The sequence below is a fragment of the Podarcis raffonei genome, chromosome 8 (assembly GCF_027172205.1).
Source record: "Podarcis raffonei isolate rPodRaf1 chromosome 8, rPodRaf1.pri, whole genome shotgun sequence".
Classification (NCBI taxonomy): Eukaryota; Metazoa; Chordata; class Lepidosauria; order Squamata; family Lacertidae; genus Podarcis; species Podarcis raffonei.
Window position 1 is genome coordinate 40606701 of NC_070609.1, and position 21056 is coordinate 40627756.

Sequence of the window (21056 nt, forward strand, 5' to 3'; positions counted from 1 at the left end):
CATACAGTAGGAGCGCACTCTGAATATACATGTGGCCTTTGGTTTAACCCCTTAGTCCTCATCCCCAACTAAAACTAAGCCTAAGCACAAGTAAATCAACACATTCTTGTTACCTTCACCTCTATCACTCCCCCAGCCTGGCACCCCGTGCTGTAATTTAAATTGGATCCTACTCAGGAATCAGAGACCTGTGCTTTTGCTTATGTTCCACTGTTAAGTGCCATATGTATGGTTAGCTCTATATGAAGTGTAAATTAGCAAGTCTCTGAAGATCTGTCACACTCGTTTCCTGTTCTCTGCTGTAACAGTCCTAAACAGACCATTAAGGCAAGCCCTAGCCTTCAGAATGTTCCATGAAAGTGATGTTGTGCTGAATGTGGATTTCCCTGTGAATGTGTGAGGCCAAATAGTAAGAAATAACTCGGCGGGGAAAAGGAACCCAGTGTCACCCACATGGACCCAGCCATCTACATGGCACCAAGAATAATGGTACCTTGAGGCCGTAAGACTGATATGGGTAGGATGGGGAGCAACAGACAAGGTGGAACCAATCTTAGAGCTATAATTAAGTATAGCGTCAGTTTAGCAAGTCAGATTTGCAATCAGAAGCATTCCCAAATGAAACTTGCAGCTACAGAACAAACAGAAGCAGATTGATGCTGACAATTCAAAGACATGGCTTGAGGAGGCACTCTCAGAGTGCAAGGCATAGAACAATGTCTGCTGGAAACTTTCAGAGGTTATGTTATTGCCATGCCCACAGTGATCACCAGTGGCCTTGTTTAAAATGGTTACTGGCATTACTGAAAAACAGGAAATTGGATGAACAGGATTGCACATTCCATAAGGCAATAAATACTTTGATAAATATTTTGTTTCTTGGAGGACCAATATTATGCTAAAACTACTACAATGTAGCAATACACAATCTAGAAAACCTAAAAGCTTGACAGAGACTATATAAAAATGTTACACCATACCAGTAACGGAAAAATATACTTGCAGACTGTAAGCTACCACTGCAGATTCTGTGTGATCTCATTGTCTAGTTAGGAAAAAGTCTGAAGATTTGAAAAATATGAATGGTAAATGTGTCCACATCTGTCGCTCTGTGCACTTGCTTACTAAGAGGTCAGGCTCAGTGCAAGTTCCTCAGAACAAAATTCAGATTTCCAGGTCACTCTTACTCTTAAACTGGAGTATTTGGCACAAATCTCAAGTCAGCCCCCTATTACAAGTGTCCCTTATGACATCAACAATTGATGTACCGCCCCCTTTTGGGTGCTTTTAAAGTTTCAACACAGGGACTAACCAGACATAGATAACGATGCAGCAGCTTGTATCCCAAACGTATACTGAGCTCAAGGCAGGAGAGTTTGGTCGTGCCATGTTGGCTAGACACTTATGCTGGTTAGTTAACTGAGGAGATGGTCACAAGCTGTTATCTGGGTGGGCAGAAGCAGCAGGAATGAATACTAAACCTTTTGCTCTGGAAGGAGGGATTGTCAATAGATGGCCAACCCAGCAGCTAACAGGCAATTATGGGGTCAGCAGAGCCTCTCTTTTTTTGCAGTCTGCCCAGCACTGCCTCAGATGAAGGTTGGTGCTTTTTTTTCGGGCACTTCCTGCAATTATGGTTGCACATTACACTCCTGAATCAGGAACATGAGCACCTTTGCCCCATGCCATTTTGTTCTATAGTACAAGGCTTGATCTTCCATAGGGGACAAGGAAATAGAATTTGGAAAAGGATTACAGTACAAGAAAAGGAGACCCCAATGAAACATGACAACCAAGTTACAATACAAAAATTTCTGGGAAGAGTTAGCTTTACTATCAGCTCCATCTTTAAGAAGTCTCCAGTAACAAGAACAGTTTAGGCTGTTATTTTGCTCTACAATGCTAAGCGTTGCTGGAAGGCAGCCTGTGTTTTAGACACTCCAGATCATGGAAGGAAGGCATCTGGCTAAAATAGCACTTGTCACAGCACTGGCTTCTGAACAAAGGTTGACAAGTACTCTAGAGACAGCCAACTGATCACAACAAAACAGAGACCATCTCCTTAATATCTACTCTGTCAATTCTTAGATCTACAGCCAACTGGAAATATCCAAGTTACAGCAGTAAAGAAAACCTTGCTGCCTTCAGCCATTGACCTCCACCTTGCTCCGGCAAGGATCAAGCTAAAGGGTTCAGCTTGTGCTAGAAAATCTTATCAGGAGCTCAGAGACATACTGTATCTTCTTCATGAACAATACTCATCTGGCTGGATGTCACCAACTTAAATAAAACCAAATAGCTGCTGCTGGGACTTCACTTAATACTAGCTTCCCAGCTGGGAACAATGACCCAGTACTTGTGACCCTTCAGAAAAGGTTATGTTATTGTTATTGTTCTTTTCTTTATATTACAGCTCATCTATGCCCTTCCCCACATCCCAGAGAACAAGCGCAGCACATTCTTCACAAAGATGGGCACTTGGATTGCACTAAATACAGCTGGAATGAGCTTTTGTATGTAGGACACCACACTGTGTTATGAGCACTAATCAAAGAGACAAGTGATCATTAATTGACAGCAACATTTCCAACAAGGCCCAAACAAGTCAAGCAGGCTTTAAATAGGGTTGTTCAAAATAGCCATTCTTCCTCCCTGCCTTAAAAGGCCCTTCAAGTGTCATGTCAGAAGAGGGTATTATGCATTGTGTCATGAACCAAAGAGAACTTTCTTTACGTAGGAAATTGTATTGGCATCATAGAGCATTTCAATGTGCTCACTCCCTGGAAGCTCATAGAGTGTCACATTCTGTTTCTGCTGGCCCACCCACTTCTGACACTGCAAGGCACTTCGCAAATTCACTGTTCCATCACCATCACCATAAAAGATCTTAGGATCCTTGTCGGGAAAGGTGTCATAGAAGAATGACTCTGGGGTCTCCACCCCAGTACCATAAAGACAGTGTATGCGCACCCCTGGAGGAATCATATTGTAGACCAAGGATTCGGTCTCTGTTCTCATGAGCCAGCCATCCTCAAAGCCAATGTCTGTATAAAACTTTTGGTAATCCTGAATAGTATAGTTAGCAAATGGAGTGCTGACAAGGATCTTCTCTGGAGACCAGGTGTAGTTGTAAGGGAGCAACCAGCTGGTTGACACTGCAGATCTCTGCTGGCCTCTGATCTTAAGGGAGCTGATGACAGGGATCCGATTATTGTCACCTGAGGCATTAAAAGTATTATCTGGTTAGTGATTACATGTTGTCACATAAACCCATAATCTAGTAGTTATAAACTCATGACACAGACCAAAACTAAAGTATAGTTTGAATGTTGTCATTTTACACTTATTAGGTTGTACTGTTCAAGCCCTGACATGGAGGGCAACAGTAAAAATATTTGATGCCAAAGAGGGCATAATCCAAGGAAAACTACTGCCGTATAAAACTGTCATACAATATAAATAACTTCATGTAATCTAAAGACTTACCTTGAGAGATCGCTTGATGGTTTCATAACAGATAAATATATTACCTGCTATCTAAGGACTCTGCCTCCCTATCTTTAAAATTAGGCAGGAGTTGGCTTTGAACAACATCAGTACTTAAGACCATCAGTAACTTCCCACAATTATAGAATCCAATCATCCTGGAAATTCAAATATTGATTGTCCTCCAATGCCTGTTTCGGGCTGGCTCTCTTCAACCAAAAGCTGGTTTTAGGATGAAGACTGTCGTTATTTATTACAGTAGTACATCTAGATGTAGCTAAGCATGTTCAAGTTGCACCACAAACCCCTGTCCCTTTTAATGGAAACCCCCCCTCCCTCTGCAAGCTGGAGACATTTACCTGATGCTAGAACACGTAGAGTTTTTGCCACTCCTCCCCATGGGGCACCAAGTGAAATGAAGTCCCTTATGTATTTGTCTTTCCAGTCTTGAGGCTGATGGCTGAGGAAGTAGAGAACATACATATTCCCCATGCTATGGGCAATTAAAACCACTGGTTGATCATATTCTTCATACATTATCTCTATCAGCTTCCGGAGGGCCACAAAATAGTCTGCATTCTCATCTAGAAGGAGGAAGGCAGATAATTTATCCCATTAACTGAATGAGCTTATTAAGTATCTCTATTGTCATTTTATTTAAAACATTTAACACTGAACTGAAAGCTGTAGAAGATCATGTGCACTGTTTTGGATAGGTTTCCCCCCCATTGCCCACAATTCCCTAAACCTTTCAGACTAGCTCCCCAACATTCAAGACAAAAGTCTCTCAGGTTTGTTTGTTTCTATGAGTCTAAGTTAAAAGAAAGTGTGTCTTGATTGTATAATCTGACACAGGCTGCAAAGAGAATGATTTTGTTCACACATGCATGTACACCACGTGACTTCTGCATCTCAATGACCGGGAACCGAAAATGTGAAATGGCCTCATTAAAAAGCACTGATTTGCATGGATGGTGCGTAACTTTAACAACACCCTGTATCAACATCTACCCTCCAGGATTCCAGCACAGCTCTTCAGTAACAATTTGGCTTGTTGCACAATCTTGGCTGTATGAAGTAGAAAGGTCACCAAGACTTGTATTTAAACAACCCTGTAACTATTTAACTATCAGGTGACATTCAGTTGCATCAGGGGCTAAATAGGTTGAACTTGTAAGCCTTGGAAAAACTTGATTACCACAAATTGTGTGTTTGCATGAGCCACAGTTCGTTCTGCTCTGTAACCCTAAACCCGATAGATGAAGATTTATTTACTTGGTGCCTTCCGCCAATCATAGGGAGCGCCTCTAATATCTTCATCCCGTTGATAGCCCAAGTCCACCAGAGTCTGCACCAGTGTATAGAAGTAGGTACCTATGGCCAAAAGAAGAAACTGAATTGCAACAATACCGCAGGCCCAATTAACACTGCCCTTTATGTAACGTTAAAGTTTCAGGGCCTTTTTAAGCCAACTCCCATATTGGTTACAACATGTTATCAGTTAATTTGTTCAAATTAATCATTCTTCAGTTATAAACAATTACAGTGTCAGTTACGTTCATCAACAATTCTGAAATCATAATCTGGAGATGACATTCATTTTCAAGCCATCTGGGACAAGATGTTCCAACAACTGTTCATTCTTGAGTGGTCAGTTTGCTCTATGTTTTCATCTATGAGGGTACATGACCACAGGAAGAACATAAGAACCTATATGATCACAGCTGTTGGAAATGAGCACTCAGAGATGGTTGTCAGTTCACCTTTGACGCAGTCTGGTTTTGTTCCACTTAAATTTTCTCTGACCTTCTAATACCAGGTGAGATGGTACTGACCTTAGCAGCTGGTAGAGTACTGAACTGTGTTTCCATAACTAACATAGTTTAACATGGTTGCCTCTATCATGGGCTGAGCACATTTCCACTCTGTTGCCAAGGAAATGAAGGCTGAAAGTTAACACCAAGGGTGAGGGCAAGAAATGCCATCTAAATAACCCTGGCACCATGGGGGCATTGTTATTTCTGTTTCTGATATCAGACTTGAATGTTACATTTACTACAAGGAAAAAGCATTCTAAATCAAATAGAGTGCACTACAAATGGCAATATGTACACAGGCAAGTTGAGGAACAGCCATAGCTCATCATATTCAGGTAGGGCTAGGGGAGACACTTGTCTGAAACCCTAGAAAAATCCTGACCCAGTACAAGGCAGCTTCCTATGTCCCTTCCTAAATTACATGCTTGGGCCTATGTACAACACAGATTAGTTCTTTTCCCAGCCTTCCAATCAGACAAGTGTGAGCTCTTTCCATAAAATTCAAACAAAGGCACACAGAGAATAAATCTCAGGAACTATTCTCCATCTCTGGAATTATTCTGGTTTTTGTCCAAGGACATTTAGGGGAAGGAACTATTTTGCCAGTATGTTTCATGCATGCATATTTGAGACTTGACACTACCACCGCCAAGAGTCCAAATGAGATCAGATTAGGTGAAAAATACATACCAACACTTCTTTTACTAGGGTCAAGGAATTCCAAGGAGAAAGTCTGTCCAAATCCAGGGACTTTGATATCCACCCCATCTGGTGGCCCAGTGGATCCACTTGTTCGATTGTATACTAGCCTAGGGGAAAATATCAGTATCAAGACCAAAATTTGAATGGGAGTCTATACATTTGAATTATCAGGTACACAAAAGGTGCACAACAAATGGACTTTGAAAACTTGTTTTCTGATGCACACAAACATACACTAATTAAACCAGTAAGGTGTTAAGTCCAATCTGCAGCATACTCTAGACTTCAGGTCTAGAGGGAAGAGATAAGCTTTCTTTACTAATATAGCCAGCCATAAGTAGAGTTTTATTTTATTTTTTTGTAATAATATTTATTAAAATTTCAGAGGAAATACAAAAATATGAAAAAGAAAAAAGGGGGGAAAAGAAAAAAAAGAAGAGAAAAGAAGACAAAAAGATACAAAATACAGAAAAATAAAAATAGTTAAAAACAAATCAGTCATTCCATATCCTATCTTTCATCTGCCTATTTCCCCGACTTCCTCACACCTCCCTCTTCTTGTATCCTGATTCAGTCATTGTTTCAGCAAATCCTTTCTATATTTAGCTTATAACCAATTAATTAACTCTATACATCCTATCCATCTTTCACCATATTCTGTTATTCAATTTACCTTACTTTATTTAACCTTATCTTACCATAAAATACCTTAACCTTATCTTACCATAAAATACCTTAAGACTTAAAAACTTAATACTTATTTATCCTTATATCATTTCTGCTAAAGCCAGACAATTTCATTCCAACATTCTCCCTAATATTCATTAATTTTACACTAATTCCCAAAAAAAAAAAATTTCTTTATAGACTCTTCCAATTTTCATCCAACATCCCTTCTTCCTGGTCTCGGGTTATGTCAGTCCTTACTATCCATTCCATCTAGTCCATCAGCCTGGTAGTCTGATATCCGAGGCTCTTAAGTCTCTTCCATGCCCCTTCTGCAGATCTTTTTCTTCTTGTTTATACTTGCACTTTTCCTTGTCTTTTGTTGGTCTCTTTCTTAGTTTCTTTCCTTTCTCCTTGGGGAGTAGGTCTCCGGGGAATTTCCACCCATACTCATGTCCATCTCCCCACATCAGACCAGCCCATTCCTCACAGTCCCACTCCCCGCAGTCATCAATATAATCCAAAAGATCTTTAACAGCATATTTCAAAATCTCTCCAAAGTTGAGAGCCTCCTCAGCTCCAAACTCCCTCTGGCCTAATTCAAGTTCATTCTTCCAAAACAGCGGCTTACGCTCTTGCAGGGCCTCGGGTCTCTCCATTTGTGTTGCTTGAGGTAGCACCATAGCTTCATTATTATCTGCCCTTGCATTTGCCCGGTCGAACCAGTTTCCTGGATTGGTCCCTGTATGATTTCTATGTCAGTATTCCCTATTTGTTCACATTCACTGATTACAACAGTCATCAAATCCAACTTCTCGTTCATCAAATCCACCTTCTCATGCAACTGCTCCAACAAAGCACTTGTCTTGCAAAAAGCAAGCACCAGGACTTCTTCCAAACACATTTTTATTCAAGGTCACAGTCTGGTCCCACGACGTTAATCTCGCAGGTGTGAAATCCCCAAGTGAACTGCAGCAACAATTTGACAAGCTCCCTCTAGAGGATACAATTTCTATTTGTGTCCATCTTTTTAAATCATGTCCAACAAAAGAAAGTTACTTTCAATTTTCAAATATTTTGTTTCTTTAGAATGCAACAGGCAACATTGGAATCAATTTGTTTCTCTTTTTTCTTGCTATCTGTCAAAATGTTCCATTCACAGTCAATGGAAGTCTCCGATAATTTCTGTCTCTGACACCCCGTTCCCAGGTTTGAGACGGTGGAAACTTATTTTCCTTTACTCCCTCTCCAGCAGGCTTGAACAGTTTAATTTCCCCCCCTTTTCTCCTGCTTCCAAGGGGGTTTTAATGGTTATAAATGAAGGAAATTTCGACCTTTATAAAGCGACTTTCCAGGCTATTAGCTTACAAGATTTTTGCTTCAGTCTATTTACAGAAAGCGGAAGGTGGACTTCCTGTTTTGAACCTTCCCGCTTCGGTGCCAAATTAAGATATTTCTTGATCCAATTTTCCGTTTCTACTCACGGGTACTTGTTTAGAGTCCAATTGTCGACAGGAAAAAGTCAGCGCTCTCCGGCAATGGCAATGCGGCTTCCCTCCGTGAAAATAGCAGTCAGTTCGCAGCACCGCACCCGATCACCCTACTTCACTCCGGAGCCCCAAAATGGGGTCCCCCGCGAGTAGGGGAGGCGCTCCTGGTGCTCTGCCAAACCCCACGTTCCCAGGCTTCTTCCACCTGGGATTTCTAGCGGGTCCCCACCTTCACCGTGGCGGGTAGACCCAGTTTCCACGGAGCCAGTTCCTCCGATCAGAGGAACTCCGCCATTTCGCCGATGGCGCTAACCCGGAAGGCCCGCCATAAGTAGAGTCTTAGCAAAAAGGGTTAAGAGACTGGTAAGACAACTTTAAGTAGGTTATTTCAACAAAGCTTCTCAGACAGACTTAATATAGCATAAGAACAATATCCACTTAGCTGCTAGGTACTATCTGAAGCAGCCCAGTCTAATTATTGCAAACAATTGGTTGGCCTTGTTCTTGCTGCCATACAGTATCCCTCTTCCTAGAGCTCTCCCTTCCTCCACTCCCTGTAATGTAGATGAGTTCCAGCAGTTGGCCTTAAAATGCACCTGATGATTTTGGCTAATGTCCTCAACTTGAGTGCTGGACATATGTTTTTGTCATAAGCAAATAAGGTAATTAATCATTCTGCTTTGACTGTTCTGGCAGGTAAGTGGAGAAATGTTAACCAATGCCTTAGTAACATGAGGTCTACAGACTTGTGTCAATAAGAAAATGGATGTAATATAGCATTTGTAGTGCTTGCTCTTTGAGAGACATCTGGGTCCAAGGAACCATTTAATTTATCATTAACTCATAGTTAACATTCTGATGCGCAATACAAGAAAGCAATGAAGTGTTAAAAAGGCATTATGCAAGTTGAGTAACAAGCAAATTCAAGGATAACAGTTTATTCATGTGGTCACTTGGAAGACAGAGCAAACTTGTTTTCTCATGCTTAAGAGGATAGGACCCGAAGCAAAGGCTTCAAGTTACAAGAACGGAGATTCTGACTAAACATGAGGAAGAACTTTCTGACAGTAAGAGCTGTTTGACAGTGGAATAGACTCCCTCTGAAGGGGCAGACTCTCCTTCTTTGGAGCTTTTTAATCAGAGGTGGGATGATCATCTGTCATGGATGTTTTAACTGAGCTTTAACTGCACAGCAGGGGGTTGGACTAGATGATGCTTGGGGTCCCTTCCAACTCTACAATTCTATGATTCAACAGCTATTTGAACTTTTATGTATGCAGATAGTATTTCATGACTGGATTCCTGCCAATTTCAAACTACCACCTTTTTGAATGCTTGCTCAATTCCTACAGCATATCAAGCCACAGTCTTCGCTAACAAAATTTAGAACACAAACCATGTGAGTAGCTGGCAGGGAATCACCATGAAAATTGTCCCAGAGGAACAAGGGTGGAACTAAATGATTCTCTGTTTCACACACAATCAAATTTCCTATACTGCAATGGGAAATTGTGAATCCATGGCACGTACACATATTTTGCACTGTTTGATTGTAGCCTAAACCTGCTGCCAATTACTGTAGTTTCCTGCTGTGGACATGTGTTCCTCAAAAGTGACAAACTGCATACAGACTTCATAGTTTTCTGGCTGCTACACATAATAGCCGAGCCAGGATTTGAATTCTGATCCCACTGACTTTCCCACATTGCCTTCTGAGTGGTTTGGGATCTCAGCTTGAATGTCCCTAGATATCATACAATTTGGGTACTTCTTGCTACCCAAAAAAGAATAAAATTATTTAAGTCCCATTTTTACACAGAACCGAGTCCTTTTAACAGTGCTATGACCCACCTGATATTATCTATCCAACAGTCAATGATAACAGGAAGCAGCAGTTCTAAGTTGAGCCACAATGTGTAGTAACTTTCTGTCTTCTTGGAGCAGAGGTAGTGCACCACAGAAGGTTTGTCCAACTTTGCTTCTAACTGGTTACCCAAATCTCCCGGCACTGTAATGGTAAAAGGAAGGGAAGAGTTACATCAAGTGCTGTGGTTTTTCTCAGGCATTTTTATTCCCACCCCAAAGCTACACTTGCTTTTAAAATGCATTGAGGTTTTATTACTTAAAAAATGCTACACTCTGTAAAGCAATCGGAGCTCTGTGGAGAAATGGCCTCAGCACTATTGTAAAGTAGCCTGGAAATTACTCAGTCTCCAAACCTGTCAGCTGACCTGTAAGAATTATCACACTCTTGTGATGCTTGATATTCTAAGAAATATAAATACTTCTGAGTTCAGATTATGCTCGGTGGGGGAGAAACTTGTTATCTCAACAAATGGGAGTTAAATTGACTGTTTCAAACTATTTTAGCACACTATGCATTTTTAACTATGCAAGGAAAAAAGACCTTCAAAATTATTATTAGAAGATTTTGCAACCAAGAGTCCTTTCATGGAACCTCCCACCTACATTACACAAAACCGATTTGTCAGCTTATTTATCACAATTTTTGTTTGCTTTATATTTTCCACTATTATATACATCAACTGTGCTTTATGCTACTTTCATACTATTTCTGACCTGAAGGAAAGGAAGAATGCAATAAAGATTCACAATTATTTATTCATTCATTATATTAATTAAATGTATACGGTATATCACCCTTCACCCAAGATCACAGAGCGGTTTACAGTATAAATACACAAAACTACACAACATAAAAACAAAATGAATTCTATAAAAAATGTTCAAGGCACTTCTGCATATGCAAGACAGTCCCTCCTCCTCATGCCCCATCTCTTTCATCAGCAAACATTTACATTGCCCAAAGCAAGCATCATTCATGTCAGATTGGATAGAATTTATGGAGAATGGAATTCAACAGTCATGAAACTCAGTTTCTTTTCTCAGCACAATGTGATATATTTTATCATCTCAATTGCTTCTGAAATTAAGTTGAATGAAAATTGCATGGACAAGTGTATTTGGCATTGCTTTGTATATAGACCATTACAGACACTTCCCTCAAAACTGATTATTCACTTAATATTGAAAATGAATACAGGAACTTCAATCACATTGGACTTAATGTAAGGAAATATGCTTGTTTCCTGTAAAATAGCTGCTATATAGGCACTTCTTCAATATTAGTTTGCATTTCCATCAAGACTATGATAACTCCATTAAATGAGTTAACACTTTTTTCTCTTCATTTACTTTTCACTAGCTATTTTACAAGAAAAACACATTTTTTTAAAAAAAATCTTTGTTACATGTTCCACAAATCACTCCTAGTTCATGTCTGGCAGGTGCAAGAGCTCCCAGCAACTCAAGCCATGTCAGAAGTTAGGCTGCTGCAGTCTGTGGTCCCTGAAGCTTCTGGAAAGTCACCAGGGCAAATATGCCTTAAGTATCTCTTCTCCGCCCACCACCCGACATATGCATCAATGGATGCTGACTAGCCAGCCTGCAAGGCAACCTTCTCCTAAAAACATTTTCAAGGTCTCATCCTGTATTATCTAGACAAGATCACGCACCAGGCAGTTTGACTACTTTCCCTATCTCTGTTTGCTGCTTTGACTCAGATGTCTATCCAGGGCTGGAATAGTCATGTATTTACTAATAGTACTATTCTTAGAGCAGACAACAAAAAGCTAGATACAGAATTACCACCCTAGCAAAAACATTTTCTTTCCAATGTTGCAATCTTGAAGGTTTTCCCACCTAAATAGAAACTATATAAACCAAAACTATTTTCAAGAAGCTGAAGGAAGAATTGACATAAATAGGTGTGCGGGGGTGGATGAAGCTACCATTCATTAGGCATTTAAAAATCTGGTACAATTAAATGTCTTAAATATTTGCACTTGGAAACTGGCTGGGGATTTAGAACTTGATTCACCCTCCCTCTGCCTGTTATAACACGGATTTGAGCATGTTTTCTTCATGGTGGGCAGTTCTCAAGTTTTCACCTCTAATTCCAAGAAATAGGACTCTTTATTTTTGCAGCTTCTGTTTCCCAGGAGTTGTGGAAAAGTCTCCCGTAACTGTTGAACAAGATGAAGAGTTTATAAAACCACTTACAATTCAGGGTTGTTTATTTTGCAAGAAGCTTCTATGTTATAATTAGGACTAGAAGGGCAGTCACATGATGTGCAGATTCTTCTGAAGAGTGCATGAGTAAACAAACCCTGCCACAGACACCCAGCTGCCAACCTGAGTCAAACAATGGAGTAGGAGCTTAAGAAATTGAATACCCAAATAGCTTTGTTTAGGGCCAAACTACATCTGACAGTGACAGACCAGAGTCTAAAGCAGATCCCTGATCAATTGTTATAGAGGAGTATTTGCATGATTTAAAGCACAGAAATGTCAAGTGAGTGCTGAGCCCTTCCTGTGCTCTCAACCCCGCATTCTAACCACTTGTTCTCAGTGTTTCATCTTGCAGTAGCAATCTAAACCTCAAAGTTAAAAACAGCTGAAATGAAGCTAGGGAGGGAAAGGTTAAGTACCCCACCCCCATCCACATCTGGCCCACATCATATTAAAACTTGACCATTGGCTGGCTTCCTAGGAATTGTACGCAGTCAACTGTAGATTGTGTTGCATTGCTGTCGCGTGTAGTTTGGCCCTTAGGTTCTTAAGAATTTTAGCAAAAAGTCAATTCAAACCCTTTGTAAGTGATCTAGCAAACCAACTCTGATCCTAAAATGTACTTGCTTAAACCCCCCCCCCTCAGGAATTAATGTAAATGAAAAGAAAAACAACAAAGCTGAACGGTTTGCTTAAAAGCACTGAAGTTCTTTTAAATAAGTAGTACATAGCAGAATGAGCAAAAAGATCCTTATGAATGTTTATAAATACACTACCCTTGATACTAGTCCAACCTACTTGCTTACCCAAGAGCAAAGCTTGCGTCAGTTAGTATAATTTGTAGCAGCAGTTATAGACTGAAAATGGTATTGTTTCAAATGAATGGTATCAAACTGGATCTGGATCTACATAGATTATGCACTAATGTGCTGCAGCAAGCTTTTATTTCCAGCTGCTACAAAGCTTGGCAATGTAGTCAAAAGTCTGAAATACTTGCCTATCAGGCATTTTCCTTTATGACTAAAAAACACTATGTCCAAGCATGCTGCCCTGTGGCAAAAATTAAAAGAAAATTAAAAGCAGATATTCTTGAGGTCCCACTTCATGGATCACTGCTTTGCCGTGGCGAAGGGGCTTGAATAACTCAGAGAAGCTATGAGCTATGCCGTGCAGGGCCACCCAAGATGGACAGGTCATAGTGGAGAGTTTTGACCAAACGTGGTCCACCTGGAGCAGGAACCGGCAAGCCACTCCAGTATCCCTGCCAAGAAAACTCCATGGACAAAGACAACAGGCATATAAAAGTTATGACGCTGGAAGATGAGCCCCACAGGTCGGAAGGTGTCCAAAATGCTACTGAGGAAGAGCGGAGGACAAGTACAAGTAGATTCAGAGCTGATGAAGCGGCTGGGCCAAAGCCGAAAGGACACGCAGTTGCGGATATGCCTGGAAGCGAAAGGAAAGTCCAATGCTGTAAAGAAAAATATTGCATAGGAACCTGGAATGTAAGAACCATGAACCTTGGTAAGTTGGATGTGGTCAAAAATGAGATGGCAAGAATAAATATTGACAACTAAAATGGACGGGAATGGGCAAATTCAGTTCGGATGACCATCATATCTACTACTGTGGGCAAGAATCCCGTGCTGTGGCTATACATTAAATCATGGGGCAATCAGTCAATAATAACTATCACTGAAATTAATCTTCCTAACAAGGTGCCACAATGCATGTTCTGTACCTCCACCTGCAACTATCTCCATGGCTAACTGCCAGTTTGAGAGGCAATGATTTAGTTTCAAAGAAGGAAGAGCAGACCAAGTGGATCACAGAAAGCTTCTTATCCTACTAAGTCAAGTAAAGAGATTGCAATTATTCAAGAGAACGGTGATGGCCAAGAAGCAATCACCAAGTAAAAAAGAATGTGGCTCTACTCCCTAATACGAGATGGGCATGGTTGTTTATGTAAGCAACCTGCTACAGGAACAAATTGCACTTGCATGCGTAGGTTATAGATGATAGAGATAAAACCTATGCAAAGACAGGAACACAAGTAGTTATGCAGTCTCTTGCAATATGAGCAGGCAGATCTTTGACTACAGTCCAAAGGCCAATTTACATTTACTTTCATCTTTTGAAATTCACCAGTTAAGCATCTGGAAAGCCCTAGGGTGAGGAAAGAAGCAAAATATTAAGAGGATTGCTGTTGGTTTCGTTTGCTTTTTAAGTAGCCCATTAACTACTCATCCCTAGTTGATGCTTACACAACCCTATTCGACCTATGCATTCGACCTGACATTCAGAAGACATCTTAAGGCAGCCCTGTTCAGGGAAGTTTTTAATGTGTGATATTTTAGTGTATTTTTGGTTTCTATAGAAGCCGCCCAGAGTGACTGGGGAAACTCAGCCAGATGGGCGGGGTACAAATAATAAATTATTATTATTATTATTATTTATTATTACTATTACTATGCATATAGGAACTAACCAAGACAATTAAAAAAGAGACACAGACAGCTTTCTGGGGTAGGTCGTAGTAGTGGTTTTTTTTGTCGTCGTCCCACCCCCACAGCAATTCCCAAACTGACGTGGGATAACATAAGACATTTTTTCTACCCAAGTCAATTTAAATATGTCAGTGTGGTAAAATGTCCCAAAATGAAGCCATGTATGATGTGTCAGAAGTAGGACATCTGTTTCCCTGGACTGGGTTTTGTTGCTTTTTGGGAGGAAGGTTCGGCTTGGAAAACCACATGGAATATTTCTTTACCCCAACAAGTTAACAATGGACAAAAGGAAAAAACAGCTAAACTGCAAGAATCTATAGATATTGTGGAATTTTTTGTTGCTGATGTTTTTCATTTCACAGGTGTTTTGCAGCATAAAACTTGTAAATAGTAAATGGCTTAAATTTAGGGAAACGGTTTACTAACCCCACCTGCATGACCATCTCTACTTTTCTGGAGTTGGCATGCTGAGTGGCCCTTGTCCCTCATGCAACGCAGAGAGCTTTTAAGCTGTGTCTTGCTTGCTGGTCTCTGAAAGGCTCTCACACAGGTGCCGGGTGGCTCCCAGAGCCAGTGCAAGATCTTCCCAGAGCCCAGTAAGCAAGGGAAAGAGCTTAAAAGCTCTATTCATCATAGGAAAACCCAACACAGAAAGAGCGTTTAAACTCTCCACCTTGTGTCCATTTAATTGCAGGGGATTGGACACAGATGATCTTCAGGGTCCCTTCCAACTCTATTATTCTGTGAGCTGCAATCTGCATGCTGGCCAGCCACCAGGCACATAAAGCTGTGATTGTGCAGGTTCATAAGTTGTGAGCTGATTGTATTGCATCTGAGATCAGACAGTCATGGGAAGACAAAAAAATTAGTAACTGGTGTGTTCCCAGTTCTGATAGAAACAGGAAATTAATGCTCCCATAAACAAAGGAGCAGGGTGTTGTTTATATTATTTGAATCTTCATATAAACAAGATATGCTAATAGCCATCTGCTTGCCCATATTGGATTTATTAGCAGCTGCATTAAAGCCCCATAGTGAGCATCTGTCTAGCACATGACTTATTTTAACTCATTTATTTCTCATGTGGCTGAAGCCTGATATTAGATCTGCAGATATTTCACTGGTCGCTTTATCTCAGTTGATGCCAGCCCTGGATTAAATGTCAAAGCACATTGTTTAGCCTTTGTGGAAAACAAGTAAGAAGAGAGAGCTGGTAAAGGCTCATCTCCATAAAGAGACACATAGGCAAACTGTTTGCCACTCCACGACCTCAGAAATTCACACATGTAAATTCATTTCATTATTTGATTCTGTTAATCAGGTCTCTCAATATGACATATCGTTTTAAACAATAGTGAAAATTTTAAAAAGATAATCAGCCTTTGTCTCAATGACACCATAACAGCTAACCTCTGCTTTTGGCTGATTGCAATGCAACAGTTTAAAGAGCTATTTATTGTTTCTATTCTGTGAACACATACCTGCATGATTAAATTCTGCAGTAGTCAGAACACTGCCTACATTTAATCTGTCATTCTGCTCTACACAAATAACTGAAGTACTATAAATAAGATTATGTTTCATTTTGAAGCGGGTCAAGATCTAGTCAACAGGCAAGGTTTCCCAATGCCAAAATAAACATAGTATACGCTTTTAGATGTGTGTATTTCCTAGTTTAAAAACTACAACCATTTGTGTATGTGAAGAACACAGTTTGGTGAAATCCAAGTCATGTCAGACTAACCTGATCTCGTTTTTTGACAGAATTACAAGCCTGGTAGATGAAGGGAACGCAGTGGATGTAGCCTACCTTGATTTCAGCAAGGCATTTGACAAGGTGCCCCATGATATTCTTGTAAAGAAGCTGGTAAAATGCGGTCTTGACTATGCTACCACTCAGTGGATTTGTAACTGGCTGACTGACCGAACCCAAAGGGTGCTCATCAATGGTTCCTCTTCATCCTGGAGAAGAGTGACTAGTGGGGTGCCACAGGGTTCTGTCTTGGGCCCGGTCTTATTCAACATCTTTATCAACGACTTGGATGATGGACTCAAGGGCATCTTGATCAAATTTGCAGATGACACCAAACTGGGAGGGGTGGCTAACACCCCAGAGGACAGGATCACACTTCAAAACGACCTTGACAGATTAGAGAACTGGGCCAAAACAAACAAGATGAATTTTAACAGGGAGAAATGTAAAGTATTGCACTTGGGCAAAAAAAATGAGAGGCACAAATACAAGATGGGTGACACCTGGCTTGAGAGCACTACATGTGAAAAGGATCTAGGAGTCTTGGTTGACCACAAACTTGTCACGAGCCAAGAGTGTGACGCGGCAGCTAAAAAAGCCAATGCAATTCTGGGCTGCATCAATAGGAGTATAGCATCTAGATCAAGGGAAGTAATAGTGCCACTGTATTCTGCTCTGGTCAGACCTCACCTGGAGTACTGTGTCCAGTTCTGGGCACCACAGTTCAAGAAGGACACTGACAAACTGGAACGTGTCCAGAGGAGGGCAACCAAAGTGGTCAAAGGCCTGGAAATGATGCCTTATGAGGAACGGCTAAGGGAGCTGGGCATGTTTAGCCTGGAGAAGAGGAGGTTAAGGGGTGATATGATAGCCATGTTCAAATATATAAAAGGATGTCACATAGAGGAGGGAGAAAGGTTGTTTTCTGCTGCTCCAGAGTAGCGGACACGGAGCAATGGATCCAAACTACAAGAAAGAAGATTCCACCTAAACATTAGGAAGAACTTCCTGACAGTAAGAGCTGTTCGACAGTGGAATTTGCTGCCAAGGAGTGTGGTGGAGTCTCCTTCTTTGGAGGTCTTTAAGCAGAGGCTTGACAACCATATGTCAGGAGTGCTCTGATGGTGTTTCCTGCTTGGCAGGGGGTTGGACTCGATGGCCCTTGTGGTCTCTTCCAACTCTATGATTCTATGATTCTATATTAACTGAATTGAGCTCATTTAACAGAGACCTATAAAAGACACTTACTCCCTGGTAAATACCGGTATGTGAAGGGTTCCAGGCAGTGGGATGTTAGGCTTATAGATTATTCACTACTGGTTTTATCCCACAGCATAAGAAAAGCCATAGTTTTTCTTTAATATTGGTATCAGAGTTGGCATCTCTGTTGTAAATATTTGTTAAAGCTAAATGTCACCAATAAATAAATAAATAAATAAATGTCGCTTAAGCCAAATATCTGGAGAATCAAATGAAGAAAAACACCATTAACCTGCATAGGACTACAACACCTCCTGTGTTATTTATCCATTTAGTCTAGGTTGTATCCTATTAGGCCATACAGAGTAGACACTGAAATCAATGTACATTAATAACTTAAGTCCAATGATTTTCATTTACTTGGATACAAACCACATTGGCAGGAAGGAGGTTAAAGTTAACATTATTACAGTGGTACATAGCTGTTACACTAAGTGATAGTGAGGATGCAGGGTGGAATGTAGGAAGCTGCCTTATGCAATGTCAGACCATTGGTCCATCTAGCTCAGTACTGTCTACACTGAATGGCAGCAGCTCTCTACGGGGTCAGTCAGGGGACATTTCCAGTGCTATCTGGAGATGTCAGGGATTGAATCTAGGACTTTCTGCATTCAAACTAGTTAGTTGCTTAAGATCCCGTTTGGCTTGGAGGCACTGGGCATTCTGGATATGATGGCAGCATAAGTCTGGCAGGCCCCGGGCAGACTGCAGGCCAGTTAACCCTCCAATCCCCTGCACAAGTGAACTCATCTGCCTGCCCCCTACACATGCCTGCCTGGGATAGCATCAAGCAATTGGTTTCTCCAAGTGAGAACACTGAAGAACTAAAATGTGTGCATTTCCAGTCTAGACTAACACAGCCTTTAATGTTTGGTGGCTTTAATCCCAAGTCAGACCATTAGTCCATCTAGTTCAAGACTACCTACACCTAAGGTGGTGGTGGCGGCAGCTGGCTTTCCAAACCCAACCTGGAATTGCTGGTGACCTTCTTACCTACAGCCACAGAGCTTACTGCCTCCTCTCAAAGCTTCTCCCCAGGCTCCCTAGTCCCCATAACTTTCATCCTAAAAGACAAGCAATTCCAGAATGTTTCAAGCCATCCTCTCCCCCTTCACTCTTAAAAGTCCAAAACTCAGGTCACTGTGTGCTTGGGCTTGTGATGCAGCGGGGACTTGGGATCCGTGAGACTTTCGGCCACAATTAACCTGTTAGGTAAAGATAAAGGGACCCCTGACCATTAGGTCCAGTCGTGACCGACTCTGGGGTTGCGGCGCTCATCTCGCTTTATTGGCCGAGGGAGCCAGCATACAGCTTCCAGGTCATGTGGCCAGCATCAGTATGCCGCTTCTGGAGAACCAGAGCAGCGCACGGAAACGCTGTTTACCTTCCCGCCGGAGTGGTACCTATTTATCTACTTGCACTTTGACGTGCTTTTGAACTGCTAGGTTGGCAGGAGCAGGGACCGAGCAACGGGAGCTCACCCCGTCGCAGGGATTCGAACCGCCAACCTTCTGATCGGCAAGTCCTAGGCTCTGTTTAACCCACAGTGCTACCCGCGTCCCAATTAACCTATTAGCCCACGTTAATATTTTTTTTAAAAGGATCAAGTGCAAACATAAGGCATGAACAGAATAAACCTGAACAGAAAAACCCCAGCCAATAAAGCAGAACTTACTGCTTCCTCTCTGGGCTTGAGGGTGACCTCCAGGCTCCCCACATCCCCCTTCGCCCACGTCTCTCCACATCGCCGCCCCACCCTGAGCCCATGAATAGCCAGGGGGGCTTTTGAAGTTGAAGGGTGCCTCCCCCCTCCCCAAACCCCACGGAAACTTCTCGTCCCAACCATGTGGGGGGATCTGTAGCCCTGGCAACCTTTCCTCACAGGTGCCCATTTTTCCTCTCCGACCCCGACACGGACTCCGCCCCCCGGCCAGTCCTTACCCAGCACGACCGGGGGGCCGGGGGAGCTCCTTCCTCTGCGGGGCAGGCAGCAGGCGCCGTGAGGCGAGCAGAAGAGCAGCAGGAAGAGAAGGGCCAGCGAGGGGAAGGCAGCCCCGTCCGGGAGGAGCCGCTTCCTCCGACCCCGCCTCGAGCCGGCCGGCCGCATCATCGCCTCAGCTCATGCCCCTCTTCGGAGGAGCGAGCCGCGAAAGCGATCAGAGTCCCACTCCCGCCGCCGCCTCGAGACAAACAAAACGGCTCTCTCCCCTCTCGAGCTTCCTCCGACCGCCGGAGCCTGTCAGCTGAGGCGGCGCGCGCGGTGCCAAAGGGCCTATATAAAAGGGGGGGGACGGCTAGCCAATCAGCTTCTCACCGGCTGCCTCATAGCCAATGAGAGAGAACTAGGCGTTCCGGCGCTCCTCCTATTCCCTCCCCACCCTCGAGTTCAGTACAGGAAGTTGAGAGCGGAGATGTCGATTGAAAGAAAACACACACAAAAAAACCCCCAAGACGTTGAAGAAAACACGGCCCCCGCTTTCTTCCCCGCGGCCGGGAAAGACCAATCGCAGATCGAGCAGATCCGCTCCGTCTCAAAGCATAAGAGTTGCATATGCTGCAATTGTACAAGCGAGGACTGGTGCAACGCGGTTTGTTTTGCAATGTCCACCCACTCGTCTCCTAGTGCAGGGATCAGGAACCGGTGGGTGCCCAGCTTTGTAGCTGCTAGTCCTCTTGATCACGGACCATGCGGGCTAGGGGGTGTTGGAGGATACCAGCATATTGTGGGTAGGGGGCACTAGTGCCCCATCCCTGCCGTAACAGAAGTGCTCCTTCTCAGGACGCTATATAACAAGTTTTAAGGAGCTTAAAGCGGGCCGGGACGGCGGGGGCTTCATTTCTATTCTTTTCCAGCTGACGTTCAGCATTCTGTGAATACTGAATGTATTGGGCTGTTTGGGAGGCAAGCAAAAGGCATTTCAAGGACACATTTCAGCCTGGCAAAGACGCAAAAGGAGGGTGTGAAGCAGGGCTGGTGAAGATGCAGCTTGGGAAGAGCCCCAGGGGCAGATGCAGAGGCTCGGAGTAATGTATTTGACACACATACCCAGACCTGTGGTCCCCCCTCCCTTCCATACATAGGTGCAAGGACTTTTCTGTTATTGTCAGAGTAGCGAAATTGCATTATTACTTGATAAAGGAGCTGCATTCTACCTTAAGGTAAAGTCACCTCTGGGTGTGACTCAAAAAAGTATTTAGGATGCGCCTAAATACCACTGGCATCAGTTTGTCATATTTCTGTGTGTGCCTGATCACTGTGTAGGAGTGTAAACCTATCTGTAAC

The 21056-nt window shown here is 42.4% G+C and overlaps 1 protein-coding gene across 1 annotated transcript; it reads right to left on the minus strand.

Annotated features, from left to right (window-relative positions):
• Nucleotides 1-292: 292 nt before the first annotated feature.
• Nucleotides 293-20030, minus strand: PLA2G15 (phospholipase A2 group XV). The gene is made up of 6 exons (XM_053399524.1): nucleotides 19715-20030; nucleotides 10013-10169; nucleotides 5994-6112; nucleotides 4762-4860; nucleotides 3846-4070; nucleotides 293-3218 (listed from the first exon to the last, which is right to left on the minus strand). The coding sequence occupies exons 1-6, from the start codon at nucleotides 19881-19883 to the stop codon at nucleotides 2707-2709; spliced, it is 1281 nt and encodes a 426-aa protein (XP_053255499.1). The 5' UTR covers nucleotides 19884-20030; the 3' UTR covers nucleotides 293-2706.
• Nucleotides 20031-21056: the final 1026 nt, after the last annotated feature.